The sequence below is a fragment of the Aulonocara stuartgranti genome (assembly GCF_965226115.1).
Source record: "Aulonocara stuartgranti genome assembly, chromosome: 15".
NCBI lineage: Eukaryota > Metazoa > Chordata > Actinopteri > Cichliformes > Cichlidae > Aulonocara > Aulonocara stuartgranti.
The window spans coordinates 15,748,135-15,766,531 of NC_138951.1; the positions used below are offsets into that span (position 1 = coordinate 15,748,135).

Below are 18,397 nucleotides of genomic sequence, written 5' to 3' on the forward strand. Positions count from 1 at the left end.
CCCACGGGATGAGATCTTGCGTGGAGCCCCAGATCGAGGGAGATTATCAGTGGTCTTGTATGTCTTCCATTTTCTGATGATTGCTCCCACAGTTGATTTTTTCACACCAAGCTGCTTGCCTATTGTAGATTCACTCTTCCCAGTCTGGTGCAGGTCTACAATACTTTTCCTGGTGTCCTTCGAAAGCTCTTTGGTCTTGGCCATGGCGGAGTTTGGAGTCTGACTGTTTGAGGCTGTGGACAGGTGTCTTTTATACAGATGATGAGTTCAAACAGGTGCCATTCATACAGGTAACGAGTGGGGGACAGAAAAGCGTCTTACAGAGGACGTTACAGGTCTGTGAGAGCCAGAGATTTTCCATGTTTGAGGTGACCAAATACTTATTTTCCACCCTAATTTACGAATAAATTCTTTACAAATCCTACCATGTGAATTCATGGATTTTTTCTTCACATTCTGTCTCTCACAGTTGAAGTGTACCTCTGGTGCAAATTACTGACCTCTGTCATCATTTTAAGTGGGGGAACTTGCACAATCGGTGGCTGACTAAATACTTTTTTGCCCCACTGTATTTTTGTTTGTTTTGGACTTGATTGGATTTTTAAACTTTTAAAAGGCAGTTTTTAAATTCCTTTTACCCAATCAGAAATTCAAAGAACTTTCGCAGAGACTTTTTTGAGTGAAATATGAGACATCCTGACGCGCAGATGGTTTTTTACACAGACCCATCTGGGAAGTTATCTTTGGGAACAGTGTGGGGGGAAAAAGGCAGACACTAAAAATAAAATAATATATGGCAAAATATTGGACCATATTAACCATCTGTCCATTACAGGCTTACTTTGACCAGTCGAGAGCAGAGCTGCCTGGTACAGCATACTTACAGAGCCAGTCAGGAGACAACAATAATCCTGTAAGTCTGTTGCTGAATCCAATAAATCTGATGCTTAAATTTAGAGAAAATTACACTTTCCATTTTCTCAGCTGCTGACAGAGGTGTAATTTTGATTAGATAAAAGCTGCCTGCCAGTGTTAATGTATAGTATTCATCAGTGCCATTCTGAGAAATTAGAAACCTTGAATCATCTCCTCTTGCTTGTAATCAGTTTTTCCTTCTGTTTACATTGATCTAATGCTTCAGAGTACTTCAAGGAAGTGACTGTATAAGAAGCCTAAATCTAAATGGTGAAACAACACGAGTAGCAGCCAGTGTAGAGGCAATGAAAAGACAGAAGCGGCACTTGTATGGTGGAAAGTATTAAAAACATATTTATTGGTGTGAAACATTTGTTCAGATTACAACAGCAGAACATCTGTTTATTACTTTTATTGCACACAGAGCTCACTGACAACCTGAATGGGGCCAAATCTAATATTTGAGAATATGATACAGCACAGGCGAGGTCCAGAATAAATTCTTTACAAATCCTACCATGTGAATTCATGGATTTTTTCTTCACATTCTGTCTCTCACAGTTGAAGTGTACCTCTGGTGCAAATTACTGACCTCTGTCATCATTTTAAGTGGGGGAACTTGCACAATCGGTGGCTGACTAAATACTTTTTTGCCCCACTGTATTTTTGTTTGTTTTGGACTTGATTGGATTTTTAAACTTTTAAAAGGCAGTTTTTAAATTCCTTTTACCCAATCAGAAATTCAAAGAACTTTCGCAGAGACTTTTTTGAGTGAAATATGAGACATCCTGACGCGCAGATGGTTTTTTACACAGACCCATCTGGGAAGTTATCTTTGGGAACAGTGTGGGGGGAAAAAGGCAGACACTAAAAATAAAATAATATATGGCAAAATATTGGACCATATTAACCATCTGTCCATTACAGGCTTACTTTGACCAGTCGAGAGCAGAGCTGCCTGGTACAGCATACTTACAGAGCCAGTCAGGAGACAACAAGGGAAAAAATTACTTGTCCTACAAGAAATCTGCCTAGACGTAGTTGTCTCAAGAAACTTGTTGTAATGTAAAGACTTTACAGAATTTTTGTGAATGCCCCAACAAACTGGTGTTCCCTAATAGAAGAACTTCCTTTTAATTGTTTAATTTTTTGGGGGGGCAGGGATAGCTCAGTAGGTAGAGTGGTTGCCCCATGATCGGAAGGTCAGGGGTTCGACTCCACTGAACGGCCACCCTGAGGTACCCCTGAGCAAGGTACTGTCCCTACACACTGCTCCCCGGCCGCTGCATTGGTGGCTGCCCACTGCTTGACTGGGTGAATGGGTTAAATGCAGAGGAGTAATTTCCCTACGGGGACTAACACATACACATTATTATTGGAAGAGCCTTAGAAGAAATGAGGAGAGCACAGAGGTACCAAAGCAAAATAAAGGAGAAAGAAGGCAAGATCTTATAAACACATGACTATTATATGTGATATTAGACAAGCCTTTAAAAAAAATAAAAATAAAAAATGCTGATTTAACTTTAGTTTCTGATGTCCTGTACTCTGATTCACTTCACCTTTACAAGGTCATTAGAAGATCATCTGGTGTGAACGTATCAAGAGTCTAGAATAGATGATAAATATATGTATATGTGCAGTAGCCCTAATATGAAATGCACATTGTCCCTCCTAGATTTAAAGGTGAGTAATTAGCTTTATACAGGGAGAAGCTCATACACAAGGTGAAAAGTTGTGTATGAGCAACCGAGCTGAAGTGAAAAACGTGCACATTAAATAGTAATACTAATAAATAAATATTTTCCTTTATATTTGTATTTTTTTTACCCTTCAGTTTCTTAATAGGTCCTTGGATACTGTGTTGTCAGACTACAGAACAGAAATCATAATTTATAATGTATTAGTATACTAAATAGTATTTTCTATTTATTAAAGCGTGTAGCACAAACCTTCATCATCACATGGTTTTGTGATATCAAGCATTTTGTTCATGAGCTCCCTAGAAATAACCGGGAATTGCAGATTTCTCATAAATAAGGTAACACAGACCTTTTGCCATATCTTTATGCAGAACACTTGTGCTTGAGTGTGTAGTCAACCCCCACAGGCTTACATTGAGCCAGGAAAAACCTTGCATCTGTTTCCATCACTCATACTGGGAAAAGGGGGTTGATCCAGAGTGAGATGCGGATTCTTGAAATAATTAAAGTGAAAATAACATTCAAAATAGAGAGGAGTGAAAGCAGGAGTTTTAATATTTGTACCTGTTGTCTCGCACAGGGATTCATAAAACAAAGAGGCAGCTGTTTGGAAAAGTATCACCGGTACTCAATGTGTTTTTCTTCTCTGTGTAGGAGGGAATAAATGTTTCTTAAAATTCATTCCAAGTTTAGCCTTCTGCTTTTCTTCTTTTATCTTCCCAGGGTGCAGTATTTCTTGAAGGTGTCAATGTGAAAGGCGTCACACAGGTCACCATACAACCCAAGTTAGGCGAGATCCAAAGAATGTGCCAGGAGATGGCCGAGTGGGACAAGTAAGAACCTTCCTTTTACCTTTCTTATTTTCCTCTGGGAAAGTGTGTGTGTCTGTTTACACATGTGTGGGTGTACTGTACTGTGCTATGAGTGACTCATTTGTCTTAAATCACCTTTTTTTTCCAGAGAAAAAAATCTTTACACTCTCTGACAGGCGGCAAAGTCAGGAATAGATGTTGCTATTCTGGAGAAATATGCCGCTGCAGCTTTTTTAATGAAATTGCAGAGCATCAGCTCGACTGCAGTGACTTGTCACAGCGCAAGAAAACAGCCCATGCTGCGATTTCCATGGCCTGCTGTTAAAATTATTTTTGTTATGTCTTTGTTTGCTAATATACTAAAATCCTCACATATTTATAGTTTAGGAAGTTTTTCAGTGTGTAGCGCCAAAGTTAGTTGTTGTTCTCTTAGTGCACTAGGTTGTCATAAACTATGTTATGACTTAAGTAAAGTGTCTGAGAGGTGTTTCTTTAATGCATCCAGTTGCTTTTGCAGAGATTATATTTGTTTTTGGGAACCTGTGTTTGTGCGCACAAAAACTCTGTAAAAAATGTCTTCCAATGGTCTTGAGTTAAACAATAGATTTGACTGACTCTGTCAGAGGTTATATGTCAGTGTTGCATCCCAGCTGTAATATATTGAATATTCAAGACAAATAGTTCAGATGTATTTGCAATTATCAGCTTGTTCTCTTTGAACTGATGAGAGAACTATTAGGTTTGCCAGCTGCCTGTTGGTATCCTATCATATGTATGCATATTACACTGCCTGGCCAAAAAAAGTCACCACTGTAATTAGGCAAAGGTAAGAGGCTTCTTCTGGGTGACTCCTGCAGTGATTCATGTTTTGGCTGGCAACAGGTGATGTAACCCTAACTGATGCAATGATTCGCTTTCTAAACAACCGTGTATTAAGACATTGTTTTCACAACCATGCGATATCTCCTTTCAGAAGAGTCTAATTATTGGTTTGCTTCAAGGAAAAAAACAAAACAAAAACAACAAGGGATATTGCTGAAACTACTAAAATGGGGTTAAGAACTCTCCAAGGCATTATGTGGTTGGAGAGGATTTAAGAGTTTGAAATCATGTCATCATAAGCACCAATAGTAAAACGTATGACTATGTTTGAGAGTGAAGAAATGTGATAGTATTTTCGCATGCATTCTGCAAAGAAGGATTGGGACTAAACGGCAGCGCAGCTTAAAAAAAACAACAAAAAAACTGAAGCTAAATCAAAAAAGGCTTTAGTTTGCTAGTGAGCTTAAATATTTAAACATGCACCCATCATGTCTTGTGCCTACCATACAAGCCTGTGCATGGTGGTGTTATGATCTGGGGTTAGTCAGGTCGAGGTTAAGCCCAAAAGAAATTAGGACAGCTGACTACCTGGGTATACTGAACCACCAAGTTTGCTCTGATTTTTTTTTTTTTTTCCCCCTTCCCGATGGCACAGGCATAGTCCAAGGTGATGATGTCAGGATTTAAATTGCAAAGGACTCGTTCAGAGAGCATGAGACATTATTTTTAACCCCACTGAAAATCTTTGGGATGTGCTAGAAAAGACTTGACTCCCTGATCATTAATAGAAGATCCTGAATGGAATAAATGTGACATTTCGTAAGCTTACCGAAACAGCCAACCAAAAATCTTCTAAGCTGTGTTTAGAGCCAGGCTGAAGATCAGGCACACATGTAAGGGCTGTTGTTGCTGTTTTTGCAGGTCTGGTTTTCCTGGTGCGCAGCCTGTGTCCATGGATAGGCAAAATTTGCGTTTCCTCGAGCAGAATCCATACAAAGTCAGCTGGAAAGCCGACGGCACGCGGTGAGTTTATGAGAAATGACTGCTTGTCTTCATGTGTCAGTACAGGTATGAGACTGTGTGTCTCTAACTTCATTGTGTTCAAAGTTCAATGGGTTTTCTTTTGTGTCAGTAGGCATACCGTAAGTTTATGTCCTTCAGAGTTGTCCATCAGAGATGCTCGTTCTCATTAGGTTTTAATTACAGTGATTTTACATGGCTAATCAGCAGGAGTGCTCTTTGATATCAGTGATGTTCCCTGCATAATTACCTTCATATAACCTGAACAGGATTACTGACTCCAGTCTCTTACCCCATATAAAAGAGAGAGCATGGGGCACTTCTTCTGTCTGGTCACATTTTAGGTTGAATTTGTTGTTTTTCTTTTGTTTTATCTCTCTGTTACGTAAAGCCAGTGCTGAGGGAAAAAGAAGTGTTAGTATTCTGGTAGTCCGCTGTGAAGCCCTGTTTCCCTCGCTGGTGCAAATGTGCAGTGTGCTGGTGAATATTTAATGACTGCAGTCATTTTAAAGAATTTTACATATCGGTGCTTTAGTTTCCCCTAAGAGAGAGACTAGCAGAGTACAGATTTGGCCTCTGACCAAGATCCCGCTAATGTGTGTAATCAGCTTCCATTATTTTCAGAACATCTTGAAATTGTTGTTCAGCTCTGCTCTGACGTTTGACTGAAGAGGGACACTGACCTCTTCCTCTGCTGCCTCTGGCTCTCGTCTGTCACCTTATTTCCCTCCAGCACTTGATTTTGAAAAGTAACCTGATATTTTTTTCAGTTGTGAAAAACAGATGCAGATAGAGGCTCCGTATGCTATGAGTCACCACTCAAGCACAGGATATATTGAGGATATAATGCACCACCTTCTCCTCAAATTTAGCAATTTAAAAATGGTAAAATACTTTTTACATTTTTAAATCCAGAGGACATATTGCTTGAAATAATATTTAAAATAATCAAAGAAGGTGGGAAAATCCATCTTGGGGAAATGTGCATGATAAAAACTTCAACTGGTGAAATAAAAGGTGTGCTACAAAAATCTATGAACAAACCAAAAGATGGAGCAAATATTAAATTGGTACATTGTCTGATCTTTGTACTATACATGAACTCTAAAATGAGATCATTCTTCCTTGTATTTAATTTCCCATTTTGAAGCATTATAGTTACTCATAAAGGATCTGTTAGACATAGTTCCTGAAATATCAGGAAGTATGTCTTCATGGTCTGGTCCGGTACAGTCTTGACTTGGGCCAAGAATTCCCTAATAACAAATGTTAAACTACATATCAGTATACAATGGATACATACCTGTCTGTCGGACACAGGAATTTAGAATGTATGACATTTAATAAATAGATGATTAATGGAAAGTGTATTTTTATGTCTTACAACACTCGTTTTGGGAGGAAAAACATGAAAACCAGCCATAATGATTTAATTCTATTTGCACTATTAGTAGTGGGAGGAATGCTTGCATGTATGGCATTCCCATGTGTTTAACCTCATTTAACTCAGAATAATTTTTATTGTTACATGTTGTGGCTACTTTTTCTGGCTAACTTCAAAATAATGAATTTAGGGCATTTTTACTGCTGTCGCATGTCAAAACTGGTTAGATTTGACCCGAACAGTATCTAAGGGTTGACTTTGCTATTGCTTGCCCTTTTTAATAATGTGTTACTGTCATAATTGATTATGTCTTAATCTGCATGTGCATGTGGTTCTAAATGGCTCACTCTTGTCTGAGAAATACTGAAAACAGCAGTGACCACAGTGATCTAGAGTTGATAGTTTTACACAGACGGTGCTGTGGTCTTACTGCAGAATCTGGCTTTGTATGGTTGATGTAAGTACTGTGGAACACAGGGTGAGTGTGGAGGGCTCTAATCCCATGTATGGCAAATTTCTAGGCCAGTGGGTTGGTAAACAAAGTAAATTCTTCTGCTAGTTTATTTCCAACACCACCTGATTTATTTATTGATTTATTTTTAACAGCGTCGACTTTCCTGAGCTGTTTGTTCATTTAGAGTCTGCAGATAATCCAGCTGACTGCTTCTTTTAGATCCTTTGGGTGGCTTGCTTGCTTGTTTTGACCTAGTTAAAAAGATAGTAGACTGTTGGAACAGATTCTACCCTAGTAGGATCAAGACACATTCTTCTGACTGAGGTCACAGGAAAGTCACAAAGTATTCACAGACACATATAACTTTGGTCTTTCATGGCGTTTGTTGACAAAAGGAAAAATACAAGATAACACCTTTAGCTTCAACTATAGTGTGTTTGAGGTTGAGGTGAGCAACAGCAGCTTGCTGTCTTGGTAAAGCATATATTGGCTTGGGCTGTGTTACAGCCTCCTGTGATACAACGCTGTATTCAGACAGTGCTTTGCTAGATTAGAAGTGAAAGTGATTTCTAAATCCTAGCTGTAATGGGATGACTAATTCAATTGGTGTGATCCAGTCACTTTATCTGGTCTTGATTTCATACTTCCTCTAACCTCAGTCAACTCTTTCTTAAACTCTCCTAGTATAATTGGAGTGCTGGAGGTCCAACTGTCATGTTTGGGTTGTCCTAATACATAGGTGTCAAACTCTGGCCCGCAGCCTAATTACATTTGGCCCGCGAAGCCATACCAAATTACTATTAGAGCTGGCCTACTGGTATTATACAGCTAATATATATATCGTTTAGTATTAAGCTTTGCTTGTTCCATATTCAGTTTTCCAGCAAAACTTGTTTGAGTCCATAAGAAAAGATTCATTCTTATATCTGGAGGAAGATTTTTTTTTTTTCAATAAATATTAATGTTAGCCCGCGACTTTGTTCCAGTTTTGAATTTTGGCCCACTGTGTATTTGAGTTTGACACCCCTGGACTAATACATTCAGCTCCCTTTCAGTTACTGTTTTTTCGCTGCGACTGCTTTCCAAACAATTGGGGCATCATGTAAAAGAGGAAGCTTGGAGATGTTTCGTGTAGAAGTATGATATAAAAATGTTGTCACTTTTCAGCCATATGAATTAATGTCTATTTCTTGAGTTGTGGTAAACAATGTGCCCCATCTTATGTTAATATATAAATAAAATGTTTTCTGGCTTCTTTTAGAATACCTGCAAGTTCTTGAAACTTGTTGACACTCGGCTACAGACATACATATTTCTTATTCACATCCTGCTTTGTGTGTGCGTGTTTTGCATGCGCATGTGTGCGAACAACATCAGAATGCAAACCACAGCATATTTACACGGCAAAAGGTTTGATATGGTAGACTTTGATGGTCTTTGTTGTCAGCATAGCGTCAGCCTGCTGTTTGCGGTTCTCGTGCTTTTTCAGCAGTTCTCTTTATTTATCATTGTTGTCTTTTTGACACACGGTGCATGCAGTACGTCTGACAAAAGCAATGGGGTTTTTTGTAAAAGGATCATGCAGCATTGTGGATATTCACAACGCAGTCTTCGCTTTGGTCTACATACAAGTAATAAAGTTGCGCTTGGAAAAGAGAGGCTTTTGTTCTCTTTGCGAGGAACAGCCTCTTCTGATGTTACTTTATTCTCCAAAGCCAAGGGATGGATGAAAGCAATCGAAAATCATGTTTCCTTATTAGTGCCCGTGCTTTTTAATTTATCCAGTAAATAGCCATGTGTGTCATACAAGTTTATCTTTTGTGTGTGAAATTGAATTTACACAAAAGAAGTGATGAGGAGAGGCGGTTTGGTGAGAAATAGATTTTTCTTCTTCTTTTTATTAAATCAGTGTTATTAAATTCCAACAGTGTAGATCTTCATTGAATCTGGACTGTAGGTTGGACTGGACAATATTAGTGGACTGTGATTGTGAGTCTTCTAGAGGGTGCAGAGCAGGGCCATGGCTTAGTCCTTGATGAATTTAATTGGTGTGACAAGTCTGGCTTCAAAATAAATGTGGCAAAAAACAAGTAAATGTTTATTGGCTTCTTTCCCCTCTCTCTGCACAAGTGCAGTGAGCTAAATGTTTTGCTTCTTGTTGACGAAGAGTTGAATGTGTGAATAATCTAATGAACAGTTAAAGGAAGTTGCAAAGTTTTAATGTAGACATGACAGTGATGAAAATGTTTTATTCTTCCTTTGCTGGTTCTTGGAGTCTGTTGTATTTCTTTACCATGCTTGAGTCAATATTGTTCCAGTAGCAGTAGTCAGAAAACCTAGCTTTGCCTCCAGTAAGGTGTAGTCATTCAGTTGTTCCATTTAGAGTAGAGGATCATTGTTGTAGTGGTCACAAATACACAACAGTGGGAGTACAGATTACAAGTTCTACAATTCCAACAATCCCACTCTTGCATTGCAAAGCTGGGATTGTTGTGACTTGTCCAACAATCGAGTGGCAAATCTGACTCATGTGGGAGCACTCCAGCTGAAAATTCCAACTGGCATCTCAAATTTTTGGCTGTCCACTTCAAGTGTAACACAGCATTAATCTGTTTGTCATATAATTGCCATGATGTGCTGTAAGATCAGTGGTACCTGCCTTGGTGATCATCAGTATGAAATGGGGATGTGTCTGCAACTGTATAAGCTTTTTTATTTATTTATTGGTACTGTAGTTGTTGTGGGCAGCATATGCACCCAGATGGCAATTCTTCAGGAACTGAAGGGAGCATACAAAAGGATCTAGTCTGCCGTTACATGCTAAAAAAGGAGAAGATGCAGAAGGAGGTCCACAAGCACAGGAAAAAATACAAATGGAAGATGGCAGCTAGTGCACCTGCTGCACTATGCTTTGGTCCATTTACCTCAGAAGGCTTCACCCCAGAGTGGTGGTGGCAGATAATTGTATTTAACAAAATATTAATGTGTGGTGTCCTTGTATTGATATAATACTGTCAAACAAAGTGTAGTGATACAATAGTGTATATTTTTTTTTGTTTCATTTTTTACCCACTCCTGTTGTTCACCTTACAAAATAGTACCTAAACTGTTTTTTTGTTTCGGTGTTATAAGGATAAGATTGAACTGAAACGGGGAAAAGTCAAATGTTGGAGCTGGGAATGACATCACTCCCGATTTAAACACGTTCCAGTAGCAAAATTGGAGAAGCTAGATTTGTTTCACTGATTTGAGGTGATATAACTAATTTCCTTCGGGATTAATAAAGTATTCTGATTCTGATAACTATTGAATTCCGACTCGGAAACCTGGAAATTCTGACTTCCATGCAACACACTTGTAGCTTTGCTTTGACTCGTTAGTACAAAAGGCAAAGTAAATTATGGAACTGCTTTGCTGTTGACACATTCATTTGCAACAATTAAATATGCAATTTTGCATTATGTTGGATGATAATTGTAAGTAATTAACTAGGTGTCAAAAACGCATGTATTTCTACTGGTATTGGTACTAACTACTAAATTTCTGATACTGTGACATCACTAGTATGAAATCCCTCCGGTCATTTTGGTCCTCAGCACCCCCTACATCAGTGGTTCTCAAACTTTTTTTACTAGGCCCCCCTTTGTTTGACAAGAAAAATGTTCGCGTCCCCCACCCGCACGCACGCACGCACAAACACACCCTCCAACCACACACACCCATATTTTGCTCCAATGCGGTTTATTTCACACCTCAAACATTTAGTAAACAATTAAGTAAATACAAGTAATCTGCAATAAATTACAGGTAGTAAGAAAATGAACTACTAACTCCTTTACACTACGTCCACACCAACACGGGTATTTTGAAAACGCAGCTGTTTCTATGCGTTTGGACCTTTCGTCCACATGTAAACGGCGTTTCGAATCACCGGAAACTGAGATTTTTTAAAACTCCTTTTTTCCGTTTACGTGTGGACGAGGAATACAGAGTTCGTCTCGCAACGTCAGAGGTATGTGCCTTTTTTCACGTCACACTGTGCACCACGTTATTGTTTACATGAGATGAATTGCAGAATGGCAGATATTCAGATTAACAGTGACAGTATTTTGTCTCTATCTTCAGGTTTTACATGCTTACAAACACACACACACACACTTACTGTCATTTTATTTAGAAAGGCAGAGGCGTCACGGTGTAATTATTTTACGTGTAGTTGTTTTTTTTTCCTGTGTAATCAACATTGATATCAATACATTTTTCAAAAAATGCCTCTCTGTGGAAATTGGTTTAAAAACATAAACAGCTGTGGGATACTGTTTGTCCGGGATTTGAACCGGGGGAACAAATTGTGGCAGGATCAGCCTGATATTATTTGTATCCCGTGTTAACTTTACTGTATAAAGAGCTAACATCTCCAAAATGTCATGAGTAGTTAGTCATTACAAGAAGTGTTTGTGAACTAAAAATCAAGAATGTGTGATACTGTTTGTCCGTGATTTGGAGAGCCCAGCGCGTGCTCCCGACGAAGGGAAAACCAATTATGCAGGGGAGACCTACCTCGGCACTTGTGCAGGTGAAGCCAGAGGGAAGATATGCTTCACCATATTTTCTAGTCTTTGGCTTAGAATGAAGTTGGTTTGGAATAGGGCTGTGCGATATGACCAAAATCTCATATACCGATATAAGACCTCTATCGTCCCGATAACGATATAAATCACAAAAATGTAACATTTTCTGTAAATTCTGTGAATCTCGGGCAGCTCAACTTGCCTGAAGTGTTTCCAGCTGGGCGCCGTATACCTGGAGTCCAGTGTTTTAACCGATGCATGAAACTACACATTTTTAGACACAAGTTGTAACAGCCGCCGTTTTTTTTTTTGGTTTTTTTTTTGTGTGAGTGTTTATTACACGGCGTGCTGCGGGGAAAAGCCTGTTCTAACGTTTGAGTCTAAGGTTTATTTCTTAGCACCTGGCGGCTCTTTTTAAATTCTCATCCGTAAACACTGCATACTCTTTCACGTGATTCAGCTTTTATTGTGAAAGGTTTATGTGGAAAATAAACAAGCGGACACGCGTTGGTTTTACCGTCATTGTTGTTAACGACAACGCATACAAACAGGTACTTGTCCGTCCGTAGTGTGGTTATATTAAATATAAGAGAAAGAGAGAACTTTAAGAAATTAATATAGCCACTACAGTGACCATCAAAACAATGAAAAAATATTGCCGTAAACAGTTTATTTTGTGACACCACGAAACAAACGATAGCGTAAAATGAAACGATAGATGTTTTTATATCTTCATCCGATATATATCGTTATATATCGAACAGCCCTAGTTTGGAAACATATTCAGCTATGCTTCATCTCATGCTTTGCGTGTGTGTGGGAGCCCCATCAAACACCAGTCCATTACGCTAGCAGTGTCCAAGCGTTGTTTTTGCTTTTTTCCCTTTTCAATGGCTCTGCGCCCCCCCTAGGGGCCGGGCCCCACACTTTGGGAAGGTCTGCCCTACATGTTGAATTCCAGATGTTTCTGCCAGGGGCGAAGGTTTGCCCTTCTCAAAACTAACACCAATAGATTTGTGGTCATTTGTTCGATGTGCTGCTGGGGTCTAATTCTAAAATTTCTCAAAGGATAAAAAAAAGTATACATAAGCAACAGCAGGACTTGCAGTCTAAGATGATGGAAGATTGTCGAGTTGGTGGGTTTTCATTAAGATGGCAGTGGTAGGGCGTGATCTTAAATTGTCATTCTCTTGATGGATTACATGAAATGTGCAGAGCATTTCTTATTAAATGTCCCACTTTCTTTCCAGTGGCATTTTTAAGGCCTGAAATGGACTTTTAATAGGAAATTTGTCTCTCCAAGGTGGCCGTGAAAGATTTTTCTCTTTGCATATTGCTAGGGGTCCTCACTTTAGTTTTACATATTCTTAATCCCTTTGTTACCCTGGTGAGGATAAAAAAAGTTTCCAATTCTAATGAAAGCAATTTTTACTTTTAAATGAGTAATTTCTTTTTTTTTTAAATATCACATGCAAGTATAAATTTTTTTTACAGGAAAAGGTTAAGTGAGGAAGAATGTTAATTTTCAGCAGCCTGTAATGGTCTAACAGAGTTGCTGTCAGGATCAAATCGGTGTTTCTGGCAGTCTCTTCTCATGACTACAGGGCAACGCATCAACATCTGTGACAGTTAAACTACCTCACTCAGTACCATGATAACATGCGTGACGGTGACAAAGTACTGACGCTTCCCCACTCACCTAAAAATATTATATAGCTTTTCTCGATGCAACCAGTCATACAGTGAGGGGGAAAAAAACAAGACAAAAAACAAACTTGTCACTTGCCTGCAATCTGCCAAGGGAGGTGGCTTCTAATGGGCTTTGGAAAGACAGCAAAATTAGTGGATTTGCCAAGAGGGGAGACATAAAGTGAGTTGGGGTTTTTTCACCTCTTCTTATACAGCCTTCTGTCAGGGCTAGATTGGTTTGTGCCCCAGAGATGAAGGGCAAAGAGAAGGGAGAGAGCCAGTTATGTTCTTAGGCATTTAAACAAACAATGTTGCTCAATTTGGACTCAAAGAAACTGGACTTGAGAAAGTTTTGGACTTTTTTAATTGTCTCTTTAAAGTCCTGTTTCATCCCTGATTACCACTCCAGTGATTTATTTAAAGAGAGGACACCAATCCAGTGTTTTTCTTTTACATCCCAGATGAAATAATGTCAGTGAAAAAGACTTCAGTGCCATCTTTCCCATTTTTTTTTTTTGGCTCTTTGGTTTTCTCCGTAAGACTGCCAGTGTTTTATATAACAAAATAAAATAACACAAAGATAAAACATTTATTCATTAATTCAGTATGCTTAATAAATAATTACAAATGCATATGTGTGTTTGTGTTTTATAGTTTCTGTTTGTTATTTAGTTAATTTCTTATTTCTTACTATAACACACAAAATCTTTAAGTGTGTGTATCTGTGTGCCTCCTGTGGGGCCCACACAGTCAAGAGTTCAGCTGCCAAATGGGATTAAAATGTGAAAATTATTATCTATATCAGAGTATTTAAATCAGATTGATATCCACAAAACTTCAGTAATGTATTAGGTATTAAGGTGCCATCAGATTTCCAGGCAACCACCTCACAAATGGCTAAAATTGGGGGTGGGGTCTTTGTTTGTTGTGGTTTTTTGCCTTTTGTGGACAGCACAGCAAGCTGCATTGTATCGTTTTAATTTCACAGAAACATCTCATTTATATTAACAGAAGCTGACTTTTACATGATATATAATAAGGTCATCATGTGTTCTACAACTACCGGTCAATTAGCTGATTTTACTCTTTCGTTTCTACACCCTTCATTTCATAACCAACAGCAAAAACAGGCCAAACAACACTGTAGCAAGGGCGTGTACTAGCCTAGTGTCTGTGATGCTAATGATGATAATAGACTGCACCAAAATTCTGTCTTGTAAGTTATTGAAATTTTGTTTCAACAGGGAACTTGTTGTTTACATTACAGGAATTTATTCTTACTGGTGTTCAGTAAGCTTTAAATTAGGGCTGCTCCTCACATTTAATTCACTAGTCTCCTAGTCAATTAAATGCATCCCCAAAAAATGTTTAACCAGTCAAAAAAAACCTGTCAAAATTGAGCACAGTTAACATTGTCTATACAATTATAGTGTGTGTAGTTTTTGAACCCATAGTACTGGGTTCCTTAATCCTTGCCCAAGTAGTGGGCAACAATAAAGGATTAGTTGCCTTTGGCTGCATATGTAAGCCTCTTTATAAAAGCTTAAATTTGTAAGTATTTAAATAGTATTTTGAGTCACATGAGTACTGCATCAAGCAAACAAATACAATATGTACATCCATTTGTTTTGCCCACTTTTTCTTTTTTTGCGCTTCCGTCTAAAATGAGAAATCACCCCGCCCTCCCTATGGGGGGAAAAAGAAAGCACCGTCCCTTGAGCAGCCCCTTGACGCATCACTAATGATGTGCAAAGCTGTTGGATCTGATCTAAACCCTCCTCTGGAAATCAGCTGCTGTCAGTCATGCCTTGTAGACTTGCAGAGCCGATACAATGACCGTCTGTGCCTCATTAGGGCCAAAGAGTTTGGGGGATGTGGCTCGGGAATGCGCATAACATGCGAAGCACCCAGAGAGCCGAGGAGGAGGTGGGCAGAAGCATCCACTTGTCTGAATAAATGAGCATATTATATTTCACAATTTCCTGTTGTCCATAAGAACAGAATAAAGTATCTGCTGTCAACATAATTTAATAGAAGGAAGGAGGGGAGGAATGGTATTGGTATGAAGGTGTGACTGTGATGAGGAGGAGGACCACTGGGAGTTACACAGAACTAATGGTCTCTACTTTCCTCTGAACGTACTTGACAGCCGTGGCTAGTTGGCTAATTAGACAGCGGGGGAACGTCTTCTGCTCTGTGCAGACCTGTTGTGTCCCCACTGGTTGACAGATCTTCTCTGTTGTGACACTCAGCGTTTCTGTTTGATCTTTTTAGCCATTGTTCCTTTTCTGAGATAAAAGATATTAGCCCTGCACACAAGTATATCTTTCTATCTGCAGGAGTTATCATTTTGCCTAAACTAGGCAACACAGGCATTTCCTGTTCCCTTTCTTACCCTGCTCCATCCTCAGCTCCACTGAGGATGGAGTCAATCCTCTCCCACCCAAAAAATGTAAGTGCTGGCCCACTCACCATTTTTTTTTTTCCCCTTCTCCACCAACATTTCTTTTCTTTTTTCCATCCCCCTGCAGTATCCACAGGACGTGTCTCCACCTGCTTTATATCTCAGGATTAGTGTGTTTTTACGCTTTCTCCTGTCAGGGAGGTGTGTGTGTGTGTGTGTGTGTGTGTGTGTGTGTGTGTGTGTGGTCATACTCTACACATAACACCATCTTATGACGGCCACTTTTCTTGACCAGCGTATTCCATAAGTTGTACAGGGTGGGCCATTTATATGGATACACCGTAATAACATGGGAATGGTTGGTGATATTAAAGTCCTGTTTGTGGCACATTAGTATATGTGATGGGGCAAACTCCTCAAGATGGGTGGTGACCATGGTGGCCATTTAGAAGTCGGCCATCTTGGATACAACTTTTGTTTTTTCAATAGGAAGAGGGCCATGTGACACATCAAACTTATTGGTAATGTCACAAGAAAAACAACGGTCACATATACTAATGTGCCACAAACAGGACAGAAAGTGTCCTGTCTGTGCATTAGAAACCATTTGATTTATTTTAATAAAATCCTGGTTCTCTACAATATTTGAAAAGGATTATTTTTTACTTGTTTCTATCATGTCATGGATAATAATTTAATGTATTTAATGAGACGCAGGTGTCTGCGCAATAGGGAACCCACGCTTTGTTGAAAGATTATCTTGTCATGTAAAAAGTGGTCTTCTGGAAATATGAGTGGGCTCATATTGTGACAAATAATCATAATGACCCCTCAGGGACTCCTGCAGTCAGAAGTCAGCTCCACCTTCTTGGATGGGAGTAAACAATGGTAGTCGACATTCTGCTCTACACCCTTAGAAAACTTTGCGCAGAGTCACGTGAACCAGAGCTTCAGCTGCAGGTAGTTCTGGTTAGTGTGTCTGGGCAGGTTGTCAGTTATGCAGGTCATGGTAGTCTTAAGCACTTTAGTTGAAGGCAACTGCACTTCTTTTTAGGGTCTTGAAAGTGGATATGGACGCCTCTTATATGAGAGATAAAATGCCTTCAAGAACCTACTAAAAAAAAAATCCACTTTCCTTCAACTCAGGTATTTACACTGTCTAAGTACTTTGAGTGCTTAGAGTGGCACTACTATTTACATCAGACCTCGGGAGCATGAGGGCTACTGCTTCACGGACGATCTGATATCCTCGTGTTAGTGTTGTTCCCTCGTCATCATAAATAATGTTGTTCCAGTTTCAACATTGCAAGTGACCAACCACCTTCTGCTGACGTCATCCGTGACCTCAAAAACCCCCCCAAACAAACGCCTTGAAAAAATCGACTTCACTTGCGAGAAGAGAAACCGCCTCTGTAAGGACAATATTTATAATGCTTACTGTTAAAGGAAAGCATCCTGAAATGCAAAGAATTCAAGTTCCTAGATCGGCGGACAGAAGCAGTTTCTCTTCTCGCAAGTGAAGTCGATTTTTTTAAAGGCGGTATTTTTCAAAGGCACAAAAGGGGAATGTCACAACAATGTGATAGGTCACTTACAATGTTGAACCTGGAACAACATTTATTGTGATGATGTGGGAACAACACCGACACGAGGATATCAGACCATCCACTGCTTCACCATACTGTGGCCCAGTATGGTGACTGTGAAGTCCATCTGACCCCAAGAGTGGAGAGGCAGCTGAATGATACCTATGGTCTCCACGTGTTTCCTGTCAACCTGCTTTTAAGACATACTTCAGGGATTCATCTGACAATTAAATTGATTGAATCCAATTTTACTTATCTGGCACCAAATCACAGCAACAGTCACCTCAAGGCACTTTAAATTGTAAGCTAAAGACCCTACAGTAATACAATAAAACCCCAACAATCAGACAACACCCCCTGTGAGCAAGTATTTCGCGACAGTGGGAAGGACGAACCCCCTTTTAACAGGAATAAAACTCCAATAGAACCAGGTTCAGGGAGGGGCAGTCATCTTGCATTATAATACATCTCTGCGCAAGAAACTGATGGACATTATGGACAATGCCAGACATCCTCTGCACACGGCCATAAACAACCAGAAGAGTCTGTTCAGTGACAGGTTGCTTCTCCCAAAGACAAGAACTAACAGACTTAAAAACTCCTTTGTCCCACACGCCATCAGACTGTTTAACTCCTCCCTGGAGGGGAGAGGGAGGGGAGACAGGAGGACAAAGGAGGGGGGAACAACTAAGCTGTAGTGCCTCTTCACCTCACTGTGCAATACCTTTTGTGCAATACTTTTGTAAATAGTCAACGGTGCAATAGACTCAATACTTGAAATGTGCAATTCACTTGTATTTTTATTTTTATTCCTATTTATGCTATTTATCCCCTTCGTATATTTTATTTATATTGTCTGTGTGTGTGTGTGTGTGTGTATATATATATGTATATATATATATATATATATATATATATATATATATATATATATATATATATATATATATATAAAAAAAATAATATTCTGTAACTTCTGTCGGTGCTGTGCTTTTTTGGAAATCGAATTTCCCAGAGGAACCCACCCGAGGGATTAA

The 18,397-nt window shown here is 39.2% G+C and overlaps 1 protein-coding gene across 1 annotated transcript in view; it reads left to right on the forward strand.

The window, feature by feature from the left end:
* Positions 1 to 18,397, forward strand: part of rngtt (RNA guanylyltransferase and 5'-phosphatase) — a 120,809-nt gene that overhangs the window by 15,430 nt on the left and 86,982 nt on the right. Inside the window, exons 7-8 of the mRNA XM_082505232.1 lie at positions 3,342 to 3,451; positions 5,174 to 5,275. Of these exons, the coding sequence (XP_082361358.1) occupies positions 3,342 to 3,451; positions 5,174 to 5,275 (212 nt within the window). The remainder of the gene's footprint in view (positions 1 to 3,341; positions 3,452 to 5,173; positions 5,276 to 18,397) is intronic.